The 23,782-nt window shown below is 33.0% G+C and overlaps 1 protein-coding gene across 2 annotated transcripts; it reads right to left on the reverse strand.

Annotated features, from left to right (window-relative positions):
• Positions 1 to 247: 247 nt before the first annotated feature.
• On the reverse strand, positions 248 to 21,481 carry LOC112688283 (protein held out wings). 2 transcript variants are annotated; one of them, XM_025561399.1, is made up of 9 exons: positions 20,669 to 21,481; positions 10,254 to 10,387; positions 4,295 to 4,411; positions 3,977 to 4,117; positions 3,792 to 3,891; positions 3,394 to 3,735; positions 2,966 to 3,037; positions 1,568 to 1,730; positions 248 to 716 (listed from the first exon to the last, which is right to left on the reverse strand). In XM_025561399.1, exons 1-8 carry the CDS (start codon positions 20,799 to 20,801, stop codon positions 1,618 to 1,620), a joined length of 1,152 nt encoding a protein of 383 aa, XP_025417184.1. In that variant the 5' UTR covers positions 20,802 to 21,481; the 3' UTR covers positions 248 to 716; positions 1,568 to 1,617. The 2 variants fall into 2 exon arrangements, with proteins under 2 accessions (XP_025417184.1, XP_025417185.1); XM_025561400.1 differs by lacking the exon at positions 2,966 to 3,037 and having other exon boundaries at positions 20,669 to 21,480.
• Positions 21,482 to 23,782: the final 2,301 nt, after the last annotated feature.

Consider the following 23,782-nt stretch of genomic DNA (forward strand, 5'->3'; position numbering starts at 1 on the left):
GTCGATTTTGGCACCTGGCGTATTATTATACAATTAGTTTAATTAAATTTAATACTGAAAATTTTCTCTACATAATTAAATCAAAACATTTTTTTCTATAAAAAAAAAAAAAAAAAAAAACAATTTATTGCACACTACATAAAATATAGGTCTTATCAATAATAACAACAAAAAAAAATGTATAGATTTTTTTTAATTTTCTTATTATATATCCTTTTAAACTAAGCAAATTCGATAAGTAGAGTTGTATAAAAGTTTGTTCAATTTTTTTTTTTTTTACTGTCGTATACTTTGCGTATCAGATCAAAACGCGATTCAGTGTTCAGGAAAAAAACAAACAAAAATATTAAGACTAGTGACAACAAATGTTGATATGAATGCCAAAATAAATATCTTTATATATAAATTTTTAAAGGCATATGACTCAAAAAAAAAATCTATTTAGTCTTTAAATTTTAATATTACGAAACAACATTAAACACTATAATAATATAAATAAAACAAATATTATTATACCAAATGATTAGACAGACAGATAAATGGTTAGACGAATAATTTCAAGTGCAACATTGCGTTTTTTTTAAGAGTGTATGTGTGCGCAGAATGATATTGTTTAGTTGTTAATTATAGTTCCGTCTGGCAATCGTCGCACTTCGGCCGCAGGCTGCATTGTGTGGTGTTAAAATAAAGGTCCAGTATGTTAGATCTCCGCAAGCCTTTTTTTGAGGTTAAATAAAAATAAATAAAAAAACATGTTAGTATTGAAATATTTTTTTTAAAAAAGTAGCAGCTAAAAGTATTATGTTCTATTATTGTATTAGTGTAAGTACGCTGGTGACAAACATAAATAAGTGTTCTGCCAAGTAAATTTGAACTGTTATTAGTATAATATTTAACTACCATATGTATAAAAAGCGTTATATATTTGATACAATATAAGTAAGATAAAAAAAAAACTTTCATGTAATCATTTGTAATATTACTATTGTTGAACCAGAAATGTAAGTTTTTTCCATTTTACTATTTGTATACACGCATTAAATTTAAATATTATAGTGCATAAAAAATGGATGTTTCGTAGTAATCATAAATAATTTTTATACTTGTCTACCTTCACCAATAAACAAATCTTCGGTTTAGCTGTTAAATACAATATTAGAACACAATACGTGAAAAATATACTTAAATATGTTATATCTACGAATTAATATATAATAGATAGCTCCTACACCTACATAATACTGTCCTAACAAGCAAAAACATATAAAATCTTTATAAATTAATTTATTGTATCCATTTTATATATATATGTTTGAATTCTATGTTGGCATAAAAAAAAAAAATACACCAACATAAGCACATAAATAAATGATAAGAAAAATAAATAAAAATATCACAACCAAAAAAGGCCTAGAAAAAAGAAAGATCATAAAAAAAATTGCGCATGGGAGTGATGCCATTGAAATCTTTGAAAACAAATTGGGACTATTATATTTAATATTCGCGCCAAATTGAACCCTAAAAACTATGGTTTTCAACCCTTAATTAAAAACGAATAGCAACTGACCTTTCAGAATCAAAGAACTTTTTTTTTTAAATTTTGGTTTTTTTTTTTTTTTAATTGACAATCGAAGTGCCAACCCTCTGATACGGATGATCCCTGATCTGAGTCAAATGCCTTCTTTGTTTGGCGACCTGAGCCGCCGCCGCAACCGCGGCTGCTGCACCTGCTATAAACATATTATTTCTATTTATTTATTGAAGAATACAATTTTATAATGCATTTAAAAAAACACCGTTGGAGAGCCAGGTTCCATTTTATAATAGTATAATGTTGACCCCCTACAACTTGTACAAAAGTAATAATAATTATATTTAAATATATATATATATATGTATAACAAATTCTAAACATAGATGTGTACTAAATAATCACAAAAAAAAAAAATATACATAACATTAATTATATAATCAGCCTGAGTAATTTTTATAATATTATACTATATAAATGTATATATATATGTATATATATTTACATCAATATATATAATATAAATAACATAATTAAAATATTAAAAGTGTTTGTCATGGTATTTCATTCTTATCAAATTAAGGAACTTTAGGTGTCAGAAGTTTAAATTCTTCTTATAATGAGTAAAAAACCTGACTGGCGGTTCTTTTTGGTCCCTCAAGTATTTTGTTAATTTGGGTCCTAATGTATTTAATATTTTGTTTTAAATTTGTTAAAAACTTTAGTATTATTAATGTTAGAGTCACACCCGGATACACATTTTTCTAAAAAATAATGTAATTACTTGTCCCTGGTAGTTGAAATATATTTACTAAAAGATAAGGGAGGTATTTTTCGATTTACTAATTCAATATTATAAAAATAATAATACAAATAATAAAGAATGATTAAATTATAATTAAAATTATATTTTACCAGTTAGAATTAAATTTCTAAGCAATAATTTATTTTTTCAATAGGAAGTACTTGAGGAGTATTATTAGGAAAAATCTTTGATTATCATATTAAATTCATTAGTACACACCTAGTTTTATATTATATTTTAGTTAAGTTAGATTAATATTTGAACTAACTAAACGCGAAAGAAACAGAGGTAAAGAAGGGATATATATATATATGAATAGCTAAAATAATATCTATAAAATTATTACAAAAAAGAAAAAAAAAATTAAAGCTTTATGTAGTAAACCAATTCAAAAACGCGCAAAAATATTAAGGAAAATGAAAATAAATAAAAATAAAAAAAAAATAAACAAGATAAATAATAATATAAATAATAATATAAATAATAATAATTATAATTATAAAAAAATAATAATAAGGAATATTGAAATAAAATTAATTCCTAAAATTATACATAAATAATAAATAAGATAGCACCTCACAAACATAAAAAGAAGGATTGGATGGCCAAATACTAAGGATGGTACTAACGTTGATTTGGCCAGTGACGGTAGGTGAGCCCTTGTAGTTCTGGAACCATTAGCATGTATCTGGCCGAACATTCTTTTAATATAATAATACAAATAAATTAAAATTTAAAAATACCTCAAGAGTAGTTTGCTTTGAAAAGTAAAAAAATACTGATTAGGTTTGTATGTGTTTTTTTTTCAGTCTTATAAAAACTAATAATTGTTTATTGATATTGAACAGGGGCTCGTTAATTGTAATTTTTAATTATTTTCATCCTGAATAACGTTTTCTCAGTATCCCAAGCGCATTCATTTTTTGTATAATATATATTTATATATATATATATATATATATAAATATATATACATATATATATATATATATATATATATACATATGTATGTATATATTTATAAAGACATTTTTTTAACAAACAAACAACAACGCACCCGAGTGATCGGCAGGAGTGTATTCTGTAATCAATGGTGAGCCAGCCAATGCATAGTTAGCATAATCGGCATATGGCGTATATATAAGACCAGCAGCAGCTGCTGCTGCTGCAGCATGATGATGATGTTCAGCAGGAGATAATAGCTGAGGCGCACCAGGATTTCCAGCAGTGGTAGTAATGGCAGTCGGTATACGCGGCGATAATATAAGTGGTGCAGCTAATGGTGTGGCTGTCTGTGGTCGCAATGTGGTGGCCAAGCCACCCATACCATGAGGCGATAAAAGACGCTGTGTCTCAGCAGCTGCTGCAACAGCCATCCTACGCCATTCTTCATCACAAGCTATAACATGAAGGTGTTAATATTAAAATTATTATTGAAATAAAAAAAATAGTTACCTGCTGCTGCCAATGCTTTGGCATTTGAATCCCTATATGTGCCATTAATGATAGCTAGTTCCATGAGTTGGCGTTTCTTCAATTCATCTTCACCATCAGCCTAAAAATAAAAATAAGCCAATTTGAATTTGTTGAACACTTGAATTAAATTTAGTATTAAGAATAGAAAAGCAATTTCAACTAACAGGTACAAGTAGCCTTTTCACTTCATCAATGGCTCTCTTCAACTTTAACTTAGCTCGATTTTCCGTGTCTTCAACAGATATCAAAACATGAAGTTCCTCACTTAAATGTTCCCAGTTTGGTTTACCTCTGTTTTGTTCCTCCTTGAAACATAAATATGTTTAAATATTTCGCCTATCAAATGTAGGTTAACACATTTACTTACGACTCAATCTTAAAAACTCCAGATATTGTATGTTAGCAAATAAATAATATTATGCATGTTATATGTTAGATAAAAAATAGTCCAAATAAAAATTATTTTAAATATTTGCACATACCTTTTTCTTATCACGCATTGAGCCCTTTCCTCGAACCATAATCTTACATCCGGTCTCTAATTCTAGTTGTTTTGCAGTCATACCACGTGGACCCAATATTCTTCCAACAAAGTTGAACTGAAAACAAAATAACAATCTACTATTAGATATAATTGAAATTGTAATAACTAAAAATTCATATATACGATCATTTGTAAGGTATTTCGATAAAAATTAATAAAGTTGCTTTAAAACCGTGAATGCACTATGATAATATTTTTAATGTATTGCGTACTGCAGATTCGCAGATTTAACAATATTTACAAAGACAATTTTCTTTAATATTTTTTATATATTTTACTCTAAATACATTTTTACGCAAGTAAATAATTTAAAAAAAAAATAGTCCTAGGAAAGTTTGTTTCAAAAATAAAGTTAGTTATGTTCACGTTTATTTTGTAAAAAATAAATAAGTTCAGTTCCAATTACAAAATTTCCTATAAATGGAATACTTTTCTAATCCAGATTTTTAAATTATAAAAAAAATACGATGGTAATTTTTAATAAATATTAAAAATATTAAACATAGCCTACTTTACATACTTCATATATTATCATAGGGAGACTTATTATTTTGAATGTAAAATAATTTGGAAAATAAACATGAGTGAAGATCGTGTGGTAGTATGGTAACACTTACTACAAATAGTGTACACAGTTATATACATTATTTTATTTATGTGTTATTCAATATTATAATTTATCATTCGAACAAATTTAGTATATTTATAGAATGTATAAATCTTAGAAAATATAAGTTTTATATGTAAAATAAATAAATTACCTATAACAAAGAAAATATTAGTCCATTGAAACTGTTATGTCATATTATTATGTACCGCTTGTGCCAATAAATAATCATAATATAATATTTTGTTTTGTATTTTAAATTTTAATAAAATTAAACAAAAAATAAACGAAGGGATGGAAGTTCCACTTACGTTCCAACAGTGATCGAAATTCTAAAAATGTTCCTTCAGACAAAAAAGAAATTTTGTCCACGATACGTTCCTAAAAAAATAACGAATTTCTTGGAAGGTTCTCATTGGAAGTTCCAATTTGAGTTCCAATTTGAAACAGTTGACAATATAAATCGAAAAATGCAACGAAGGATAATCAAACGATATTATAACATATATACATATAATTACATGAAATTCGAAACTTGTGATGTATTTAGATTTACATACTTACATATACACACACAAACATATATATACATATGCATGTTTCATCACAAATATGTAATAGAATTGCACTAGTAGTTTGACACATGTAATGATATATATATATATATAACGATAACAGTGGAGTGGTCTCTCATCACATAAAAATTGACAAAACATATTGAAACACGAGAGTATTTTATATGGCTAAATGTTGTCTCTGACCAGTTGAAACTTTTTTAAATACCATACATGATGTGACAGTAAAAAAATTAAGTGTTAATTTTTATTTTGCAGCTCAAGTAATGGCTCATTAACAATTTAAACATTGGGTTGTCCTTTATTTTTGTTTTCTTCATTACATCACTGATATGTCATCCGAACAACCAGCCGCAGAGCCACTCCTCTATAACATTATACTTTTGTTTAATAAACTTGCATTGAAAGAATTGCACATATAGATATAAAATTATAAGACATTTGAAATTCTTCAAGAAATTATAAGCCCAGCTCGTGTACTGTTTTTATTATTATTATTAATACGTTCGTTTTTGCAATACACAACTATGCCGACTACAATTTCTATCATAATTGAAATCCGTACACGAATGTAAGCTTTTTATTTCAATTTGGCACATAAAACGCACACTGTTACACAATGCATGTGTGTATAAATATGTATGCAATGAATGTTGTACACAACAACAGTATTGTGACGGTTTTATAGTTTTCCCAACACAAGAAAAATTACATAAATTCAACAATAATTGTACAACCACACCAAACACGTTAGAGTATAATAATAACTGCAAATAAATTATAATATGTAATGCAGCCTACCAGTTAATTGTGCATACATCATATCAATACGGTTCATCTGAACTGTTATCATAAAAAGAACTCATGGCTCATTTAATTATATCATAAAATATTCAAGGGATTTAGCAAAACAAAATGTCGATTAAATATTTGAATTACTAATTTATAAATTATATTAATGAAATAGCTGTATAACATACTGTATTGTGTTATCAAAATTATGAAACAAAATACAAATTACAGTTACAATATATCATGCGATAAGATTCATTTCAATATAATGAAGGCAATACTAATAAGAATTTCATGTAAAAATCTATACATGTATATATATTTCGGAGACGATATATCATAAATTCAATTTGTAAAAGGTTTGTGGGACAGAATTTAGCATGAAATCAAAAATTATAATGCTATCAACGAAGTACGGATTCGATGTATTCGGTAAAATTTCGTTATAAACATTCACGACGACCGAATATAAACGTGCTAAGAAAATCATAATTCACGCAAGAAGCTTTAACGATTAATTTTACTGCCAGTTAAGGATAATAGGTATATTATATGGAAGTAACGACACGATGATAATAATGGGCACTACCACAAATCACAACAATGGTTTGCGGCGACAAAAAAACAACTTCTACATAGTCGTCCGGCTAATGAACCATTTTTGGCCAAACCCGAAAGGCGCTAACACCAAAAAAGGATTAAAGACCCTCTCTTCTTTAGTCGACTCTCTCTAATACAGTCCTGCACTATCTCCTGAATATATATATATACATATATAATATGCAAATGTCTTGTACACGACAATATTTCACGCAAACACATTTGTCACAGTTTATTTTTATTATTTATTATTATAATAATTAATATAGGCGAACAGAGTTTGCAGAAAAATGATTTTGGAGAAAAAAAAAAATTAAAAAACTCTATGTTTACAAGGTAGTGGTGGGACATCGCAGAGACTGCGAGGGCGCCATTGCTCGTTGGCCATATTCAGCACTGTCACGATCCTAAAAAAGAACCTGACCATATGGTCCTCTCATGTTTTCTCTGGCACGTTTATGATCTTTAACATTTCTTTAAATATATATATGTATATGCGCGCGCGCGCGTGCGCGCGCGCGTGTGTGTGTGTGTGCGCGTGTGGCACGCGTATGTGTGTGCGTGTGTGTGACGACAACGAAGATTTAAATGACGAAAATAATATATACACAAGGTGGTAGAATATGGAAATTTAATAGCGTGGGATTACTTATTTTGGAAATGCCATTATTCCGCCCGCGATACACACACACTTGGCTTTAATAATAATATAAAATTAATAATAATGATGACGAAGAAGTGAAACAAATAACTTATATATTATCTCCAACTCTGCATTAGAAATATTACAAATAATCTGTCCGCTATCATCAATATCATCATCATCTCTCTCTCACTCACAACCTATTTATATTTATCTTATTATTTTCTAGATATAACGTGTAGGACACAATTGTGAAAAAAAAAAGAAAAAAATTATGCACGCCACTGTTATCCATTAAAGGGCATTCACGATCGGACATGTCTTGTGGACCATCCCATTCAATCGGCTTTATATTACAAGTATTATAAATATGAATCAAGGCCGTGCCAAACCCATTTCTCTTCTATACATGAAATGCGTAAAACGCATGAGAGACGAGTAATTTTCCTCCCTGTCACTATATAATAACCTAACTAGTAAGGTCGATGTTATTATCCTTTCCGGGGAAAGATTCGAATCGGAATTACGTAGGTTGATTTCCGTTCTTTAGCGGTATTCTCACGGCACGACAAAATATAAAAAATGGTTTCAAAATAATTATAAACACAGATTAACACTAAAATATCAAATTTGACAGTCGAATAGCTCAGCATGATATTTCATTGATATATTCAATACATGAATATTTTTTAAAAATATATTAAATTGTAAAAAATTGTTTTATAGATTGTTACATCATATGACACAATTACAAGTTGTACATTATTCATGTAAAAAAAAAATGGGTAGAAATGTTGGTCACCCCAATACTTTGAAATGTGTAATTTAAAGAATTTAAATCAAACTTATTAAAAATAATTTTAATTTCTTGAAGAATACAGCAATAAAAGAAAACATAAATGGCGTATAAAATTGTTTGATTAAAATATTGCGAAATATTTTGTACGGATCAAGCGTTTAGGAACGACATACGTGGTAATTAATAAAACACGTTGAATATAAATAAATAAAACAAATTCTTAAATCACGAGAACTTCACATATTATATAAGTGCACACACCATGACCGCAGTATATTTATATATGAATATAGTGTGTGTGTATATACACGAATGATTCACTCGTATAATTGTATACACAGATGTTTTAATAATATAAATAAATGAAAACAACGGATATTATTTGTACACAAAATTGGTTTTCCACTGGTTTTTCTCTAATTTTGTATCGTCTTAATAATAGAATCGTAAGTACCGTGGCGCACAGACGAAAAAGGGTCACCACACAGTCAACACAAAGAGAGCTCGTCGCAAGGCCTTGTTTTCCGGACGAATCGACGCCACCACGATCGTGAATGGCCGCCATATTTGACCTGCACACGCGAAACGAACCGTGTATAACACATTGTTTTCGCTAGGCCGTGTGTCTGTACTCAGCTTAAACGACAACGCGTCCCCTGTGTACCCGTTAGCACGATAATAACTAAGACCTATTGTTTTATTGCTCGCTGCGAGACGTATTTCTCAGGATTTTTCGAAGAAATAAAAATACAGCCCTGCGTTTCGGTGTTAAATATGTTTTAGTATTCAGATAAGGCAGCAGTACAGCAGCAACTCGTCGTAAGGGTAGTAGCTAGGAATAGTGGTGGTGGTGGTGTACGACGATGAGGGATATACGGGACCGACAGGAAATAATACACACATGTACGCGACGCGCGGTTAGCCAGTCAACCGAACTACCTACTCGTATTTATAGAAATCGCGACGGGGGAGGGGAAAAAAGGCTGTTTTACACGAACATGTGCGTTGAATTTAAACACGCGTCTGCCAGAAGGCGGCGGCTGCGGCGGAGGAAAAAAATCATAGATTTTCTTGAAAGAAAAACGATGCGAGAGACCGCAGTAGAGAAAAGACCTTGAGCGATTTATCCGTACACACACACACACACACACACACACACACACACACACCAACACGAACAAGTACTGTTGGGCGAAAAACCAAACAAAAGACATACGCGCGCACGTACGTGAGTTGAATAATATACGATTTCGTATATTTTAGAAAACAAAATGAAAACACTGGAATCGATAAGAATCGGTAGGACGAAACGATTATCCCATGGACGTTTGATGGTCGTCCGTCGACGGTTGTTTAACGTGCGCGTGTACTCCACGCGAGAACATCAACACCGTCGTAGTCGTCGGCGACGAAAACGTACGTACTATTATTAAAGTACAACTACGATTATTATTGTAAAACGGCATAACGGGCAAAGCGTGTGTTGTTTGTTTCATTTTTTTTTCGTTTCGGTTTTACGGTAAAACATTTCGTATTTATTTTGGTTGTTGCGATATTGGACGAACGCCAAGGGTGGGCGGGGGAGGATACGCGATACGGTCCGGGAACGAGTTGAGCTCTTGGCACGATGTTCTCGCGATAGGGCCCTAAGCTCGCGCACGAACCGAGCAGCAGAGCGTGGGCGCGGCGGCGGCAGCGGTGACACAATATTTCTTTCTATTTTTAACGGTGTCGAGCGCGCGTGGTGGTGGTGGTGGTGGGTGATACGCGGATGAAGATTATGTCATCCGTCGCGTTTCCTTCGCGCTCCGGGTAAACAATAATACGTACCGTATAATGTTTAAATATAACGATAAATCAAACGCCTCGCGGCAGTCTTACCTCCGGATGATCCTTAACCGGCACGAACACTTTTTCGGTAATAGTAACGGGCGCGCCGTCCGGTTCCGGCAGCACCAGTGGTTCCTTCTTCACACCGTTTACCTCGAACAGGCTGGCCCGGACTTTGGTTATTTCTGTAACAGAAAAATAATACGTGTGAATTACGATGAAAACTCTAGTACTATTTGTACACGGAAACGTCAATATATGAAATAGTTTTTATTCGGTTTGAGACCATCCCACTTAGTAACGATTGACTTTAGCGCGAATATCTCGAGCATCGAAATGTTTTTGTAATATTTAATAATACTGCAGCGGATTCTAATTCCTTCCCATTGAGAATTTTTTTACGTATATTTTTATTAATATAGTACTCACTCTAAAAAGTTAAACGGTCTTGAAAATACATACATGGTTGTATATTTTCGTTTTAAAAGTGTCGATGTTCTCGATTTGACAGAACTTTTTTTTGAATTTTCGCGTTTCTTTCACCTACTGTCGGTTATCGTTGTAAATGCAGTCATTGACAGAACTCATTTTCACTGACTGTTCAAGCTGTTCAGACATTAGGTACTAATATTTATCAATTTTCGATCCTGATAATTTTGATCATGTATATTCTAATGTGTGTTTGTTTATGGACTTAATAACAAACGTAACATATATCATTTTGAATCTCCCCTCCCATTGGATGATTCCTACACACGAGACTGATTTACATAATCAATGACACACGCCGGATATTAAGTTTATTTTTTAAGTTATAATTATAAATAATAACATGAAAACCCTATGCTATTTTTTATACATACAAAACTATTGTTACGTTTTCTATTTATGGATTTCACCATTCGATATTTTCTCCATGGGGAACGTTTCAAACCTGAGTCGAATAAAACGTACTACACGTCTAGACACCTGCTCACCGCATTATCTGGAGAGAAAGGGGTTTTCGTCACGGAATCGAAATATTAACTTACCCTGTAATAACAGTACTAGTAGACCGACAACACAAACATAATACTTTTGAAAAAAAAACCTGATCAACCGAAAAAGAAAATATGTACAAACACCCCAATGTCGTAGTTTCGTACAATACGTTTATATATCAAAACATTAAAAAGTACTGTTTATTTTTCAAGATTAAATTTGTTTTCAGAGACAAGAATACATAGAAAAATAAAATACCAATTTCAACACTTAAATATAAGACTAAATCAATTTTTTTAACAATCGAAAGCCGACAACCAGTATATAATATAATCGATAATATTCGGTGTTATGTTCGAATACAAAACATGCGAGCGAGCGTTTTTTATATCTACGTATATATTAAAAAAAAAGCAGCGACCAAACACTTGTAGGTTAATATAATTTTTGTTTTGTCTTTTTTGGAGATTTCGTCAACCATGTTACAACATTTATTATTAAATCCATATATTAATCCTGGTCTCTGATCAATTAACACAAATATTCATGACGTATATCGAGACAAAAAAAAACCGTCAAGTCCACTTGGTATAACATCTCGCCGGATCGGCAGTGATGGTGGGCGTTGTGTAACATGTTGAAACGAATGCACCGTCACTGACTACCGACCATGGTTTTGGCGTACATAAATTGCAGTATATAAATCCTGTCTCAAAGGTCGAATTGGTTTTGGATGCAGCATAGAAGAAGCGAGCATGGGTGTGTACAAATTATTTTTTTATTACCTTTATTTTAAGGTTTATATTATGTAATTGAGAAGTGGAAGGAAATCGTCCCACACACCGCACACTCACACACACACACCCACACGCTACCGGTGTCGAAATTATTGTAAATCGAAATCGACTCTTTTTCTTTTTTTCCCTATCATAAGACATACATATTACATACTTCTCCTTTTCCTATGGCGTTTATTGAACGCGTGCGATATACGGCAATCGACAAGAACCGGACCATGGGAGGAGATTCCAAACGTATTTATATGTAATGAAAACCGGTTACCGCCGCTGAGCAATGAGGGAAGGGGAAAACGGACGCGCGCATCAAGGTCTGAACAACAGAACCCTTTTCTTTTATACGAATAATAAAAATATATGATATACAAGACGTGTGTGCAAGATGATATGAAAAACACTAGCCGCCCACGGGGGTGACCAAGAGAATTTGGTGTTACATTTTTCTGTACACGATACAGCCCCTAAGAGGCGTACATATACCTCGAAGCCACAGCCAATTAACATTAACGGAATATAATTAAAGAAACCATAAACCTGCTAAACCCCTCCAACACTACGGCTCTATGCAACAATCTAGTTGATCGAGAAACGCATATAAATGTATTGAACAGGTACCATCTGTGTGAAACACTTTAAACGTTTGAAGACCAAACTTTCACAAGCAAAATTATCAGATACCATTGAAAGTCAACGTTTTTCATACAAGAGCTACACATAAACCGTATCTATGGTGTAACTATACTGACCGATAATTAAACGAAGTATAGACAATTCTAAATGCGGTTCGAAATAAACAAAATTGTTGTCTACAAATAATTAGAGAAAATATGTATAAGAATTTTAAACATTCCATAAGTGCATCAAATGCATAATTTAAAATACTTAAAATAGCAACAAATACTATAAATTATATTGTTTACGTGTAAAAGCGTTATACTTAATCCATTTAAATATTTTAATGAATTTTATGAGACATTCTGCATTTAAAAATGTGCTCGACAATTGCTAAAAAAATAAATGTCACAGAAATATGAACAATTTTGTAATGATTACCACGCGCTTCTCTTTCGAAAAAAAAAAATCAAAATTTTCATTCTCTATAAATTATCGTCTCTAATATTATATAAGTAATGTTAAACATACAGGATACGTCACGGCAAGGTTTCCGTGCTTTGTCTTCCCGACTAAAACGTATGTGTATAAACCACGTAACCAAGTATTCTAAAACTGTAGTCAAATCGTTTATTATTGTTATTACATATATGCTAAACACACACGTATATGTAAATATAATATGGACTGGAAAATACTGAATGATAACCCAGTGGTTCACAAAGTACAGTTGACTCGTTATAAAGGGTCAACAACAAGTCGGAATGAACAATTTTTATAAGTACAAATCCCGTTGTACACTTTTCATAAAACATTTCCCTAGGCAGAAGGGGATATTGGATTACGATTGGGTAAAACAATACACAATTCCAACTCTGAAGTCAACAAGTGTGACATGTTCATCTATGTAATATCGTTTTCACATTGTTCTCCGCGGCGCGGTGTGTCTCGAATTACCAATCTCGTTGCTTGCTGCTACTTTTCTTTCTATCCTTCAAGGCTAAAACGCGAGCGCATATGTACATTACACGGCATGTAATATGGGAGAAATTTAAAATGATTATTCATTAATAATTTATTAATAAAAAAAAACCATTAAAAGGCGATTTGTATTATTGTTCGAGTTTAGTATAATAGTTATTCGCAAACGGTGAAAAATTAAACAGCCCCCATCATCGGGGTGGTATATTAATTTAACAAATAATAACTGTATGCGGGCATTGACCGAAAACATTTTATTTATGTAACAGGGTACATTATTAACGTGTGCGAGTGCGTGTTTTATTTTTCACCGTCGATGCGTTGGTACAGAGAGTCCTTTGAAGGGGAGAAAACACACACACAATGTAGACGCCAAGGTCCAAGAATAGACGCAATGCACTTGGCATCTGCTGTGACGCCATTTTGACTTTTTCAACACACTCTTTATTTATAAACGACGAATCCCCTTATACGAGACATGTACACGTTTTATTTTTATTTTAAATATATATATATATATATATATATATTTTACGAATAATAAAATAAAATCAATCTTAGAAAATAACAATTGTCCGAGAAGAAAAACAATCACGTACGCAAATATTTTGAGAAAGTCTTGCAGGATTTATCGCGATTTAACAAGACGAGAAGGGGGCGGTCGAAGGACTCTAAACACAAAAAAACATATGGTCGACTCAACACATAATGTCGTGCAATAACCACAAATACAACTATTTCTAAATTAAACGATCAATTACGGTCTTATGGAATTCAAATACAAAAACGATTTTACAATTGAGTTTAAAAGACCATCAACCTTGCCCCCGCCATACTCAAGGCCGTGAGTTACTAGAAATTGATTTCTCGCCCATACTACAGTAATGTATTTAGGCATGTGTCCCTATTAATGAACATTAAATTACAAAGTCTAATGAGTACTCCTCGAAATGAACGAAACAGATAAACTGTTTAAAAACAAATTACTCTCTCGTGCATTTAAACTACAGGCTTGGAAAACGTTTTACATAGTAGTATTATTTTCATTCAGTATTTGTTATAACAAAAATTGTTACAGATGAACAAATGTACAATGATGGATACAAGCTTACAGTTTTGTTCAAACCTGTTTGGAGAAGAACAGTTAGTATATGTGTTGTGAGTATACATCATTCTGTTAAAAAAATATGGCTGATCACATGGTTGTTAAACTGATTTGTAATGGATGAGCCACGAGAATGCATAAACTACAGAAAACGTAAAAAAATAAAAATAATCGACAAGTTCGTCACCAAATTTAATTTGACCTATTTATCAAAGACACTACTAATCAACAACATAAAATTGAATTATTGGAAATTATAATTTATGGTATAACATTGAAATACGAATTAATATTTAATTAGAAAACAAATAGATAAATTATCTTATAAGAGAGTAAATATAATTTTTAACTCAAAAATTAGACTATGAAATAAATAAACAAGATGCACAGGAAGTTTTAAAGCTATATACTAGGAATTGTAACAGTAACAAAAATCATGAATTTATGCGATGTTATGAAATTTAATTCCGTCGCGTAACATTAACTTTTACTCGTACGTCGAAAAGACACCATTCTCATCGTCCAGTTACTCGGCGATGAGATTAACACAATAATATACAATATTATATATGTATAAATTCCGGTTTCCCTTGCAGTTTCCAATCGTAGGTACTAGAAAATGACAGGCTCGATGACCAGTCCCTTTTTTGGCAAGTGGGCCAAACCAAATTTTTCACTCGTTAAAATATAATTTTGCTTCAGGCAGTGTACACCAACTGCGCGTCGTAAACAAGCATAGCAGAAAAATCACGACCGAGAATTATTAGTTCATATATAATTATTATTATTATTATTATTATTATTATTATTATTATTATTATGTTATTATTATTATATTATTATATTATTATTATTATATGTTATTATTTTATATCGAAGCGCATCATTGTTTTTGTCTTGAATAAGAGTGCCTATTACTTATCATAACGGGTTTCTATTCTACACGATCCAATAACGTTATTAACTACCAACGAAAAAACGTTTAAAAAAAAACAGATGCGAAAAATATCTCTTACGCATATTTATAAGTAATTATTAAGAATGACTTTAGGGGGTGAATCCTCCAAAATACAGTCTCCTGCAGTATGACAAGGTGGTCACGACTTAGGGAATGAGTTTGTGTGAAAGCACCGGCGTCGTTGCACGTCGGACATCTGGTAGAATACATGGAAACTGGCGACAGCAGTAGCAACGGAGGACAAGAACTTTCAAACCACATCCATAGATAGTAATGCAGGTCAGTGGCACTTGGTTTGATGAAAATTATACACATACACACACCGACCAGGACGATATAGTTGCAACAGATAGGCACGTCATTCGCAATCTTCATTGACATTTTTGTTCTTACATTATTATTATCATCGTTGTAACTACATTACAAACTAAAATACGTTAAAGACAATGTTATATGAGCGTAGTAGGCTCCAGGTGACAATAATAATAATCAATGATAATAATAATAATACATGCATGCTTGAGCGCGAATCGGCCAAAGGCAAACGATTTGAAGCAGGATTAGCAATGATGGTGAAGGGACGAGTGACACAGAATGTAGGTCGGTGCCCAAAGAGTGTGCAGGTACACACGTATTTTCGTCACCTGTACACGACGGTTTGAAAACATTTTTTAACGGGTGGATTCGCAGTAAGCCAAGTATAACGAGATTTTTCGAAACAAATAATGACCATTTTGGTTTTTTGTCAACATCGGACGACGGTATCTGATAAAACGATCAATGTAATTGAATCGACTTCAGTTGGCGTGCAAGTGTAACGCGATGATGAACTCGCAAATTGAGAGGCGCTTTCGCAAAATTGGCATAGCCGACAAAAACAACAGCATTCCCCCCGTCCCCCTTCCTTTTCACAATTGCCACCGAAACGGATGCTACACAACAGCCTTGAGTTGGTTTCGACGACATTAAGACTGTGTGAAACGACGACGAATGTTTCCGGAAAACGTCATCCTCATAGTCGCTGTCCCAAGGATTAACGATAGGTCGGATGCAAATTACGCAGAAAATTACGTTCATAACGGCAACGGCCTTTTAGACAGCGCAAAATCGAATTTAAACGACTCTACTATGAAATGCATCCATCACGCGTCATAGTATTTTAGTAACTAGACCTATACTATTAAACGATACGTGTTCTATCCACAGGAAAATATATTTACTAATTACTCCACTAACATATTGAATGGGTTATAGCCTCCGGCTTAACGAATCGTAATCCTACAAGCCATTGATATTTCCAAGAATTCGGACCATAAGAGAGATAGAGAAGGGTTTTCTGTAAGACATTCAATACTACGCTCGCTTTCTAATAAAAGCTATAAAACATCAAAACAGACGAAAATTATGTAAACACCCGACACGCAACCGTTTATTGTATGCTATATGTATTATAATGTACTTGCAGGTATTATTCTACCTTATGTACATTTTCTGTTAACATATCCATATAAAAGGCATTTGCTAAAGGTATTTAAAATGTATTTTTTTTTCTCTTTAATCTGAATTAGAAAGCTTGTGTATGTGATTGGGACTTGTCACAATTCAACTCGAAAGACAACAGAATATTACAATACCCACAAATCAAAATAATTATTACGATATGCATACTCTAAATATATTATAATTTACAAAAATATTTATTTACATAGCATACTTTCACCGAATAATTAATATAAAAATGATCATCTAAAAATCTTACGAACGCATATAATTATAAACCATGTTCATAATAAATAGTGAAAAAAAACTTGTTTTTTTTTTTTTTTTTACGAAAATTTTCAATGTTAGTATTATATCCTGGAAGTGAATTCAGCATTTCTATAAATAATTAAGAAGTAAAGAAAACGCATTCAGCCAAACATTTAATAAATTTCTGTTTTTATTATTAAAAAATAATAAATTCAATCAATAGGATTATTAAATTAATTATATTATTTATATTTATATTTTGCTTAAACACCAATGGTGATAAATGAAAATGAAAAAAAATCGAAAAGAATCTAATGATCAGATTAAACATATCACTACAAATAATGTAATATGGAAATTATAGCATGAATACATACATAAATTTAACTTAATAAGAATAAGTATATTTAAAAGATTATCCGATAATGTTACATTAATTGCCGGAAGCTAAAAAAAAAATTATTAATGTAAATTTTACATTAGTTTTGTATAACATTTACGATGAGGAAAATCCAAAACATATACAATGTTATGTAACTATAAGAACTTCTAAAAATTATAAAATAAAATAGCATTTAAAATCGGACGTTGACGTTTAAAATGAAATGTAACTCAGTTTAACAAAGCCAATCTATAAATAAATGGATATGTATGTTTATATACGGAATTTACATTTGTGAAAAAATTTAATTTTTTATCAAAATATATTTTAAGTGTTGATTAAAGTAATTTAAGTTGATTTAAGTGTTATTTTAATAATAATAATAATAATAATAATAATATAATAATATTATATTATCATAATAAAATTTTTAAAACCATAGCAAAAACAAATATATTCAAGATTACAATTTTTTTATATCGTTATAGTAGATTTAAGCTAATTTTATAAAATAATGAAACTGCAATTAAAAAAAAAAAAAAAAAAAATGATTCAGAAATATTCAGAAATAACTATTTTCGTTCAATAAACGTTGTTTGATTCCAACAAAATATTTATTTTAAGTTACCCGTGTTTAAATATTTAATAACAATAAAAATAATTTATAAATTTGCCATATTTTATTTTATTTGTCTATGTATATAAATTGTTTAACAAACATTTATCAATAATACACTAGTGAGCATTTTTATTAAATTAAGGTATCCATAAACAAAAAAAAAAAAATCTGTGGAGTGTTCGAAATAAGAATCGAATCATGTTTCATTTGTTGTTATTCTGTTCGTGATAAAACTTAATCACACATTTTTCACATTCACCCACCTACAAAAACACACACGCCATCGACCGTTTTGAGTCATGCAGTAGGTTATAGAACCTATGGTCATAGAACAATCTCCTTGCGCAGCACACACGGAAAGTCGTTAACCGATTGCGGAAAACCGATAATATACATCACCACGAGTAATATTCCACAATAGTTCCCGTGGCATTTGAAGTTTAATTCATTGTGGTACGTTAGTGGGTGAAAAATTATTATGGGATATAGCCCGCAAGGCTATGGTCGGTCGTGATAATGAAATAAAATTATTGTTTAAAAATATTAACTCAAATTGAAATATTAATGGGTTCAGTTGAATTTTCAAACAGATTGTGAGGTAGTTTTATTACTTGAATGCATTTTCTAAACACTAAACAACTAAAAAAACTAAACACAACTGCGCAAAGTAATGTTTTTAATAATAATATTGCGTCGGTCATCAAGATGATAAAATAATGTGCACATACTATTACAACTATTCGTTGGAGCGCGTATGAGAGAGATGGTAAAGGGTATTATCAAAAAAAATACACACGTGGCCAGAGTACAATCACTTCCACAAGGATATAAGGGACCGTTGGAATAACATGATTAGGTCAACGAGGAACAAACGATAAAATTATAATATTGCGAATAATCACTATGGACGTGACCGCATTGTTTTATTGCAGCATCGACAACGCGCATATTATATACCTACGCTTCGTTTACACGTTTCTGGTGGACATGAGACGACGGTGAATAATAATAATAATAGTATATGTAAAACAAAAATCTAATGCGATACGCACAACGAACGCGCTCCCATTTGTAGACGTGAGTCGGCGGCGGTGACGAGGGGTGCGGCGAAGCTTGGATGCCCACTTGTTGCGCAACGGACGCTTCCATGTGTGTAGAAAACCCTTTCGGGAACGGTCGGGGACGGGCGATAACGTGCTAAGGAACACGAACCGGGGGCCGGGCCCCGTCAACTGTGCAGTCGCGCCGACTTCTGGCGATACCACTCCGGTGTCCGGCCCTCAATTACGATCCCTGCGCACAGGTGCACCGAGAGCGCGGCGGCGGCACCTGTAGAGCACGTGGGTCGGCGGAGTGGTACCACCACCGTCGTCGCCGCCACCGACGCCGCCGCATTCCGGTCGTGAAACCGAATCCGTACGCGTACATACAAACACACACACACACACATACACTAACGGCTTCGGCGGCGGCTCGTAAATGGCAACGTCTTTGAGCGCGCGCTCGCACTCGGCAAGCGAAGGCCGTATACGCTCGCTCATAAACACACACGCATACAAATACACTATATGAGACCGAACCCTTTTTTTTTTTTTTTTTTATACAAGCGGACTGTTTACGTCGTATCGTGTAGAATGATGGGTTTCCCGACGGTATGCGAACGTGTTTATTTTCCTTCGCATTTTTATGGAGTGCGAGTGTGATTAGTACGAAACGGCACAGGAGAGCTTTGGGCTAAAAATTGACCGGGATCGTGAACGACGGAAATAGACGCCAGTCAACTGTAGAGTGGGTGCGCGCAGGGTAAAACGGGAAAAACGAGATGTGTACCCTCCCGCCCGTCGACCAGTGTTGTTATTGGGCGCACGACGAGATTAAAAAAAACGCGACTTACAGCAATGAGTGAAAATAATATTATAAACTGACCGTCGCATGACACGAAATCAGCTGAGACCGGACTGCCTTATCACGCAGCGGTAACGAGCTCAAGTGACGACGTTGATAATACCGATAATATTGTTAATTAATCACATGCAAAACGAATGCGATGGGTGCGCGTACGTACAAAACAAACGCTACTGGAAATTGGGAAAAAATGAACTAAAATAATTCGTTATGAACCACCAACTCGGAATCGCCGTTCGACCGGACATTAGACGAGACACATGACCACATAACACTGTCATCGGTGTACACGTTGTATTGTTAATCATTGACGGCGGAATTCGGGAGAAATAGTAGTGGTAGTGTAGTAATGATATATGATCGTGTGAAGTAATTACCTTCGTCGATGAGCCGTTCGACGTGCATGAACATGTTCGGAAACGCTGCGATCTGCTTGCGGTCTTTGAGCAACTGCGCCAAATAATCGGCGATGCTCTGCGTGTTGACCACGTTCATTTCCGTCATTTTCATGGAAACTTCTGTCGGGCGACGAAGACGCCGTAAAAGAGGACGGTTACCGGCGACGGTGGTCGGTACGACGGCTTCACCGGACGGCTGTGACTGGTTAAATCCTTGGCTGAAGATAATATCAAACGCGACTCGGAATCATTTTTCGCGATTTACTTGTACGGTAACAACGATGACGGCGACGACAACGGCGACTGTAGACGACTGCAGTGTTCTACACGATGCGTTATTGACACGATGATTAATGTTACGTGCGTGTGCGTGTGCGCTTCGATTTCGACGGTATACCGTGTTATCTGTGAACGCGCGTCGCACCAATCGGTTTAAAATAATAAAATTATTGTGATTCGATTTCTATTGTTCTTATATAATTATTATTATTATTATTGTTATAAATATACGGCATGTGAGAATTCGGATTCGTGTATTTGGTCGTCGACGAAGAGCGATCCTATACTGTTGCAATATCTCAAATATATGTATATATACATATATACACTACAATGTAATGGTTGTTGGCCGTCGGTTTTCGTATAATCGTTTAAAGAGGTAGACGAGAAAAAAAAATAACGAAAAAAAAATAATACGACGGATATATTTATTATATACTTTTTTGCTCTCGGACTGCGAACACGTATTGGACTACGCACACGATGACGAGTGCTCTTTTAAACTAACCTCGGCCGAAGCCCGTAGGTCGGCCGACGACAGCATTGTAACGCGCATGCGCGGTGCGTCGGAAAGAGAAACACAAAAAAAAAAAAAATCGAGAGACGAGAATACCGTCACCGCCTGCCCGTCCGCCCGTCCACCCGCCGCCGCTGACTTGCCACATTGCGCCGCTACGCGCGCGGGTCTGCGCCGGTCTTGTATTATCATTTCGCGGGGCAATACAAACACCATATTTGGGCTTTGTGCGACAGTCAAGGGGACGGCTATGCTGGAAAGTCGCGTTTAAGCTGCGCGCGTTGTTTTCCGCCCCGAGAGGTTCGTCCGTCGCCACGGCCCACTCCCGTGACGAATACCGTTCCTCCGGGCTTCAGTGCTCACGCGGTTTTCCGTTCCTACGCTGTTCCTCGGCCCGCCGACGCTTTTGGCGGCTCCAGTGCCCTTTCAGCCCAAAATGTTCGACCGGTGTGCCTCCTTTCCGGTTAAAAATCAAAACAAACGTTTAGTAGCGATTAAAAACGCCAACAATACTTGTACAGTACTTGTCCTAACCTAACCTTGTACCTGTTTGTAATCATTTGACAAACACCGAAAAGTCCATCAGGATTATAAAAACTAATCAAACGTTTAGGCAACTGAATCTCATGGAAAAAAAACCTTTAAAAAATAAATAACCACATCGTTTATCCAGCGTCTAAAAGTTAAGTTTTTTGTATAAATAAATAGTTTATATACAGAAATAAATAAATGCTGGATTAAATAGTCTGGATTGTTATTATATTTGTATTGTACGACCGGTCTCGAATTGAAAATACATCATCAGGTTAGAATACATAAAATCGAAAGAATTAAAACTAAAACATAAAATTTTTATGTTCAAACTAAGAAATTACTACGAAAAAACTGTCCAACCAACAGAAGTTCTGGAATAAAATATAGATAATAAATTGCTAAATAAATTCAAATTGCCACGAGAATTTACTTTATTGTTAAACACAATAATATTATTATAACTGTAATATAATAATAATAAATTAATAAATAAATAACTTAAAGAACCCAATTATTAGGGGGTATTTGTAAAAATTGTTTACATTTACTGATATTGACGGTAAATGTCAATATCCGCGGACAACCTCAGACTATTATAATATGTATGTTAAAATAAATATTCATGTTTCTAACGGGTAATAGTAAACAGTAAACATTTTAAAATTATTATCAAAATCATAATTTGTAATATCATATTTTATTTATTTTTCTTGACTTAGATAATCAGTGAGCGTGCAATAGAGTGAATATAAAATGAATAGAGAGGCTCTATTAATTTTATATAATATTCCTTTAATTTTTTTGTTTTGGAATTGACTACCGATTTTACAATACACATGAATATTATTTAGACTAATATGAGAAGCAGACTCCCTTGTCCCTCACTATATCATTGATATTTATTAATATAATAAGCTATATGTGTAATACTATATACACGCGCGATTTGTGCGCACACGTGACAACGTATCACAAAGAACCACCGTCATTTAGTACATAATGGTTTGACCATATTTTGCCACAATCGTTTTGACCGACATGCACCTACGCGCTGTTCTAAATCCATCCTGAATATCGAACGATTATATTATGAAAAATATAATAAAAATAAATAACATAAGCCCAACGCTTATTTATATACATCATTGTTTGAATGGCCTACTCACAATATATACACTCCGTATTAATCTATTGTTTTGTATAGCACAATAAAGACCTAAAAGAAAAATTAAATATTAATTAATATCGTATTCAGAAACAACAATAATAGTGGAACAATTTATGACCTACTGCATACCAAATCATGCCCGTTGAGGTGAGCACAAAAATCGGGTAAACATCTGTGACTGTGAATTAATGTTACCCCGGATGGCATGTTTTTGGTCACAGTAAATACTAAACGCATATGCTATCTGTATCTTCATGATATTTATTTGAATTATATACATCTCATGATCAATAATTCAAGATTTTAGTGGAAGTTTGAAAGTATTTTATTTCGTCCATAGCAAGGGGCATGAATGTCTTTATCACCTAAAGTCTACACCGACTCAAAACAAAAAGGATCGAGGAACCGTTAATACACTATTGTTTGACTATTTTTAAAGTTTTTTTTAACCATCAAACAGATAATTAGGTAAACGAATAAAGTCTGGTAAATTATAATGATTTAATATTTATCAAAAATGATTCAAATAATAAATTCCAATTATTTCTATAAAATATTATTAGTCCAACTTAAAATCATTGTTATTTTTAACCGA

This window comes from Sipha flava, unplaced genomic scaffold (assembly GCF_003268045.1).
Source record: "Sipha flava isolate LNK unplaced genomic scaffold, YSA_version1 38_pilon_pilon, whole genome shotgun sequence".
NCBI classification, from domain to species: Eukaryota; Metazoa; Arthropoda; class Insecta; order Hemiptera; family Aphididae; genus Sipha; species Sipha flava.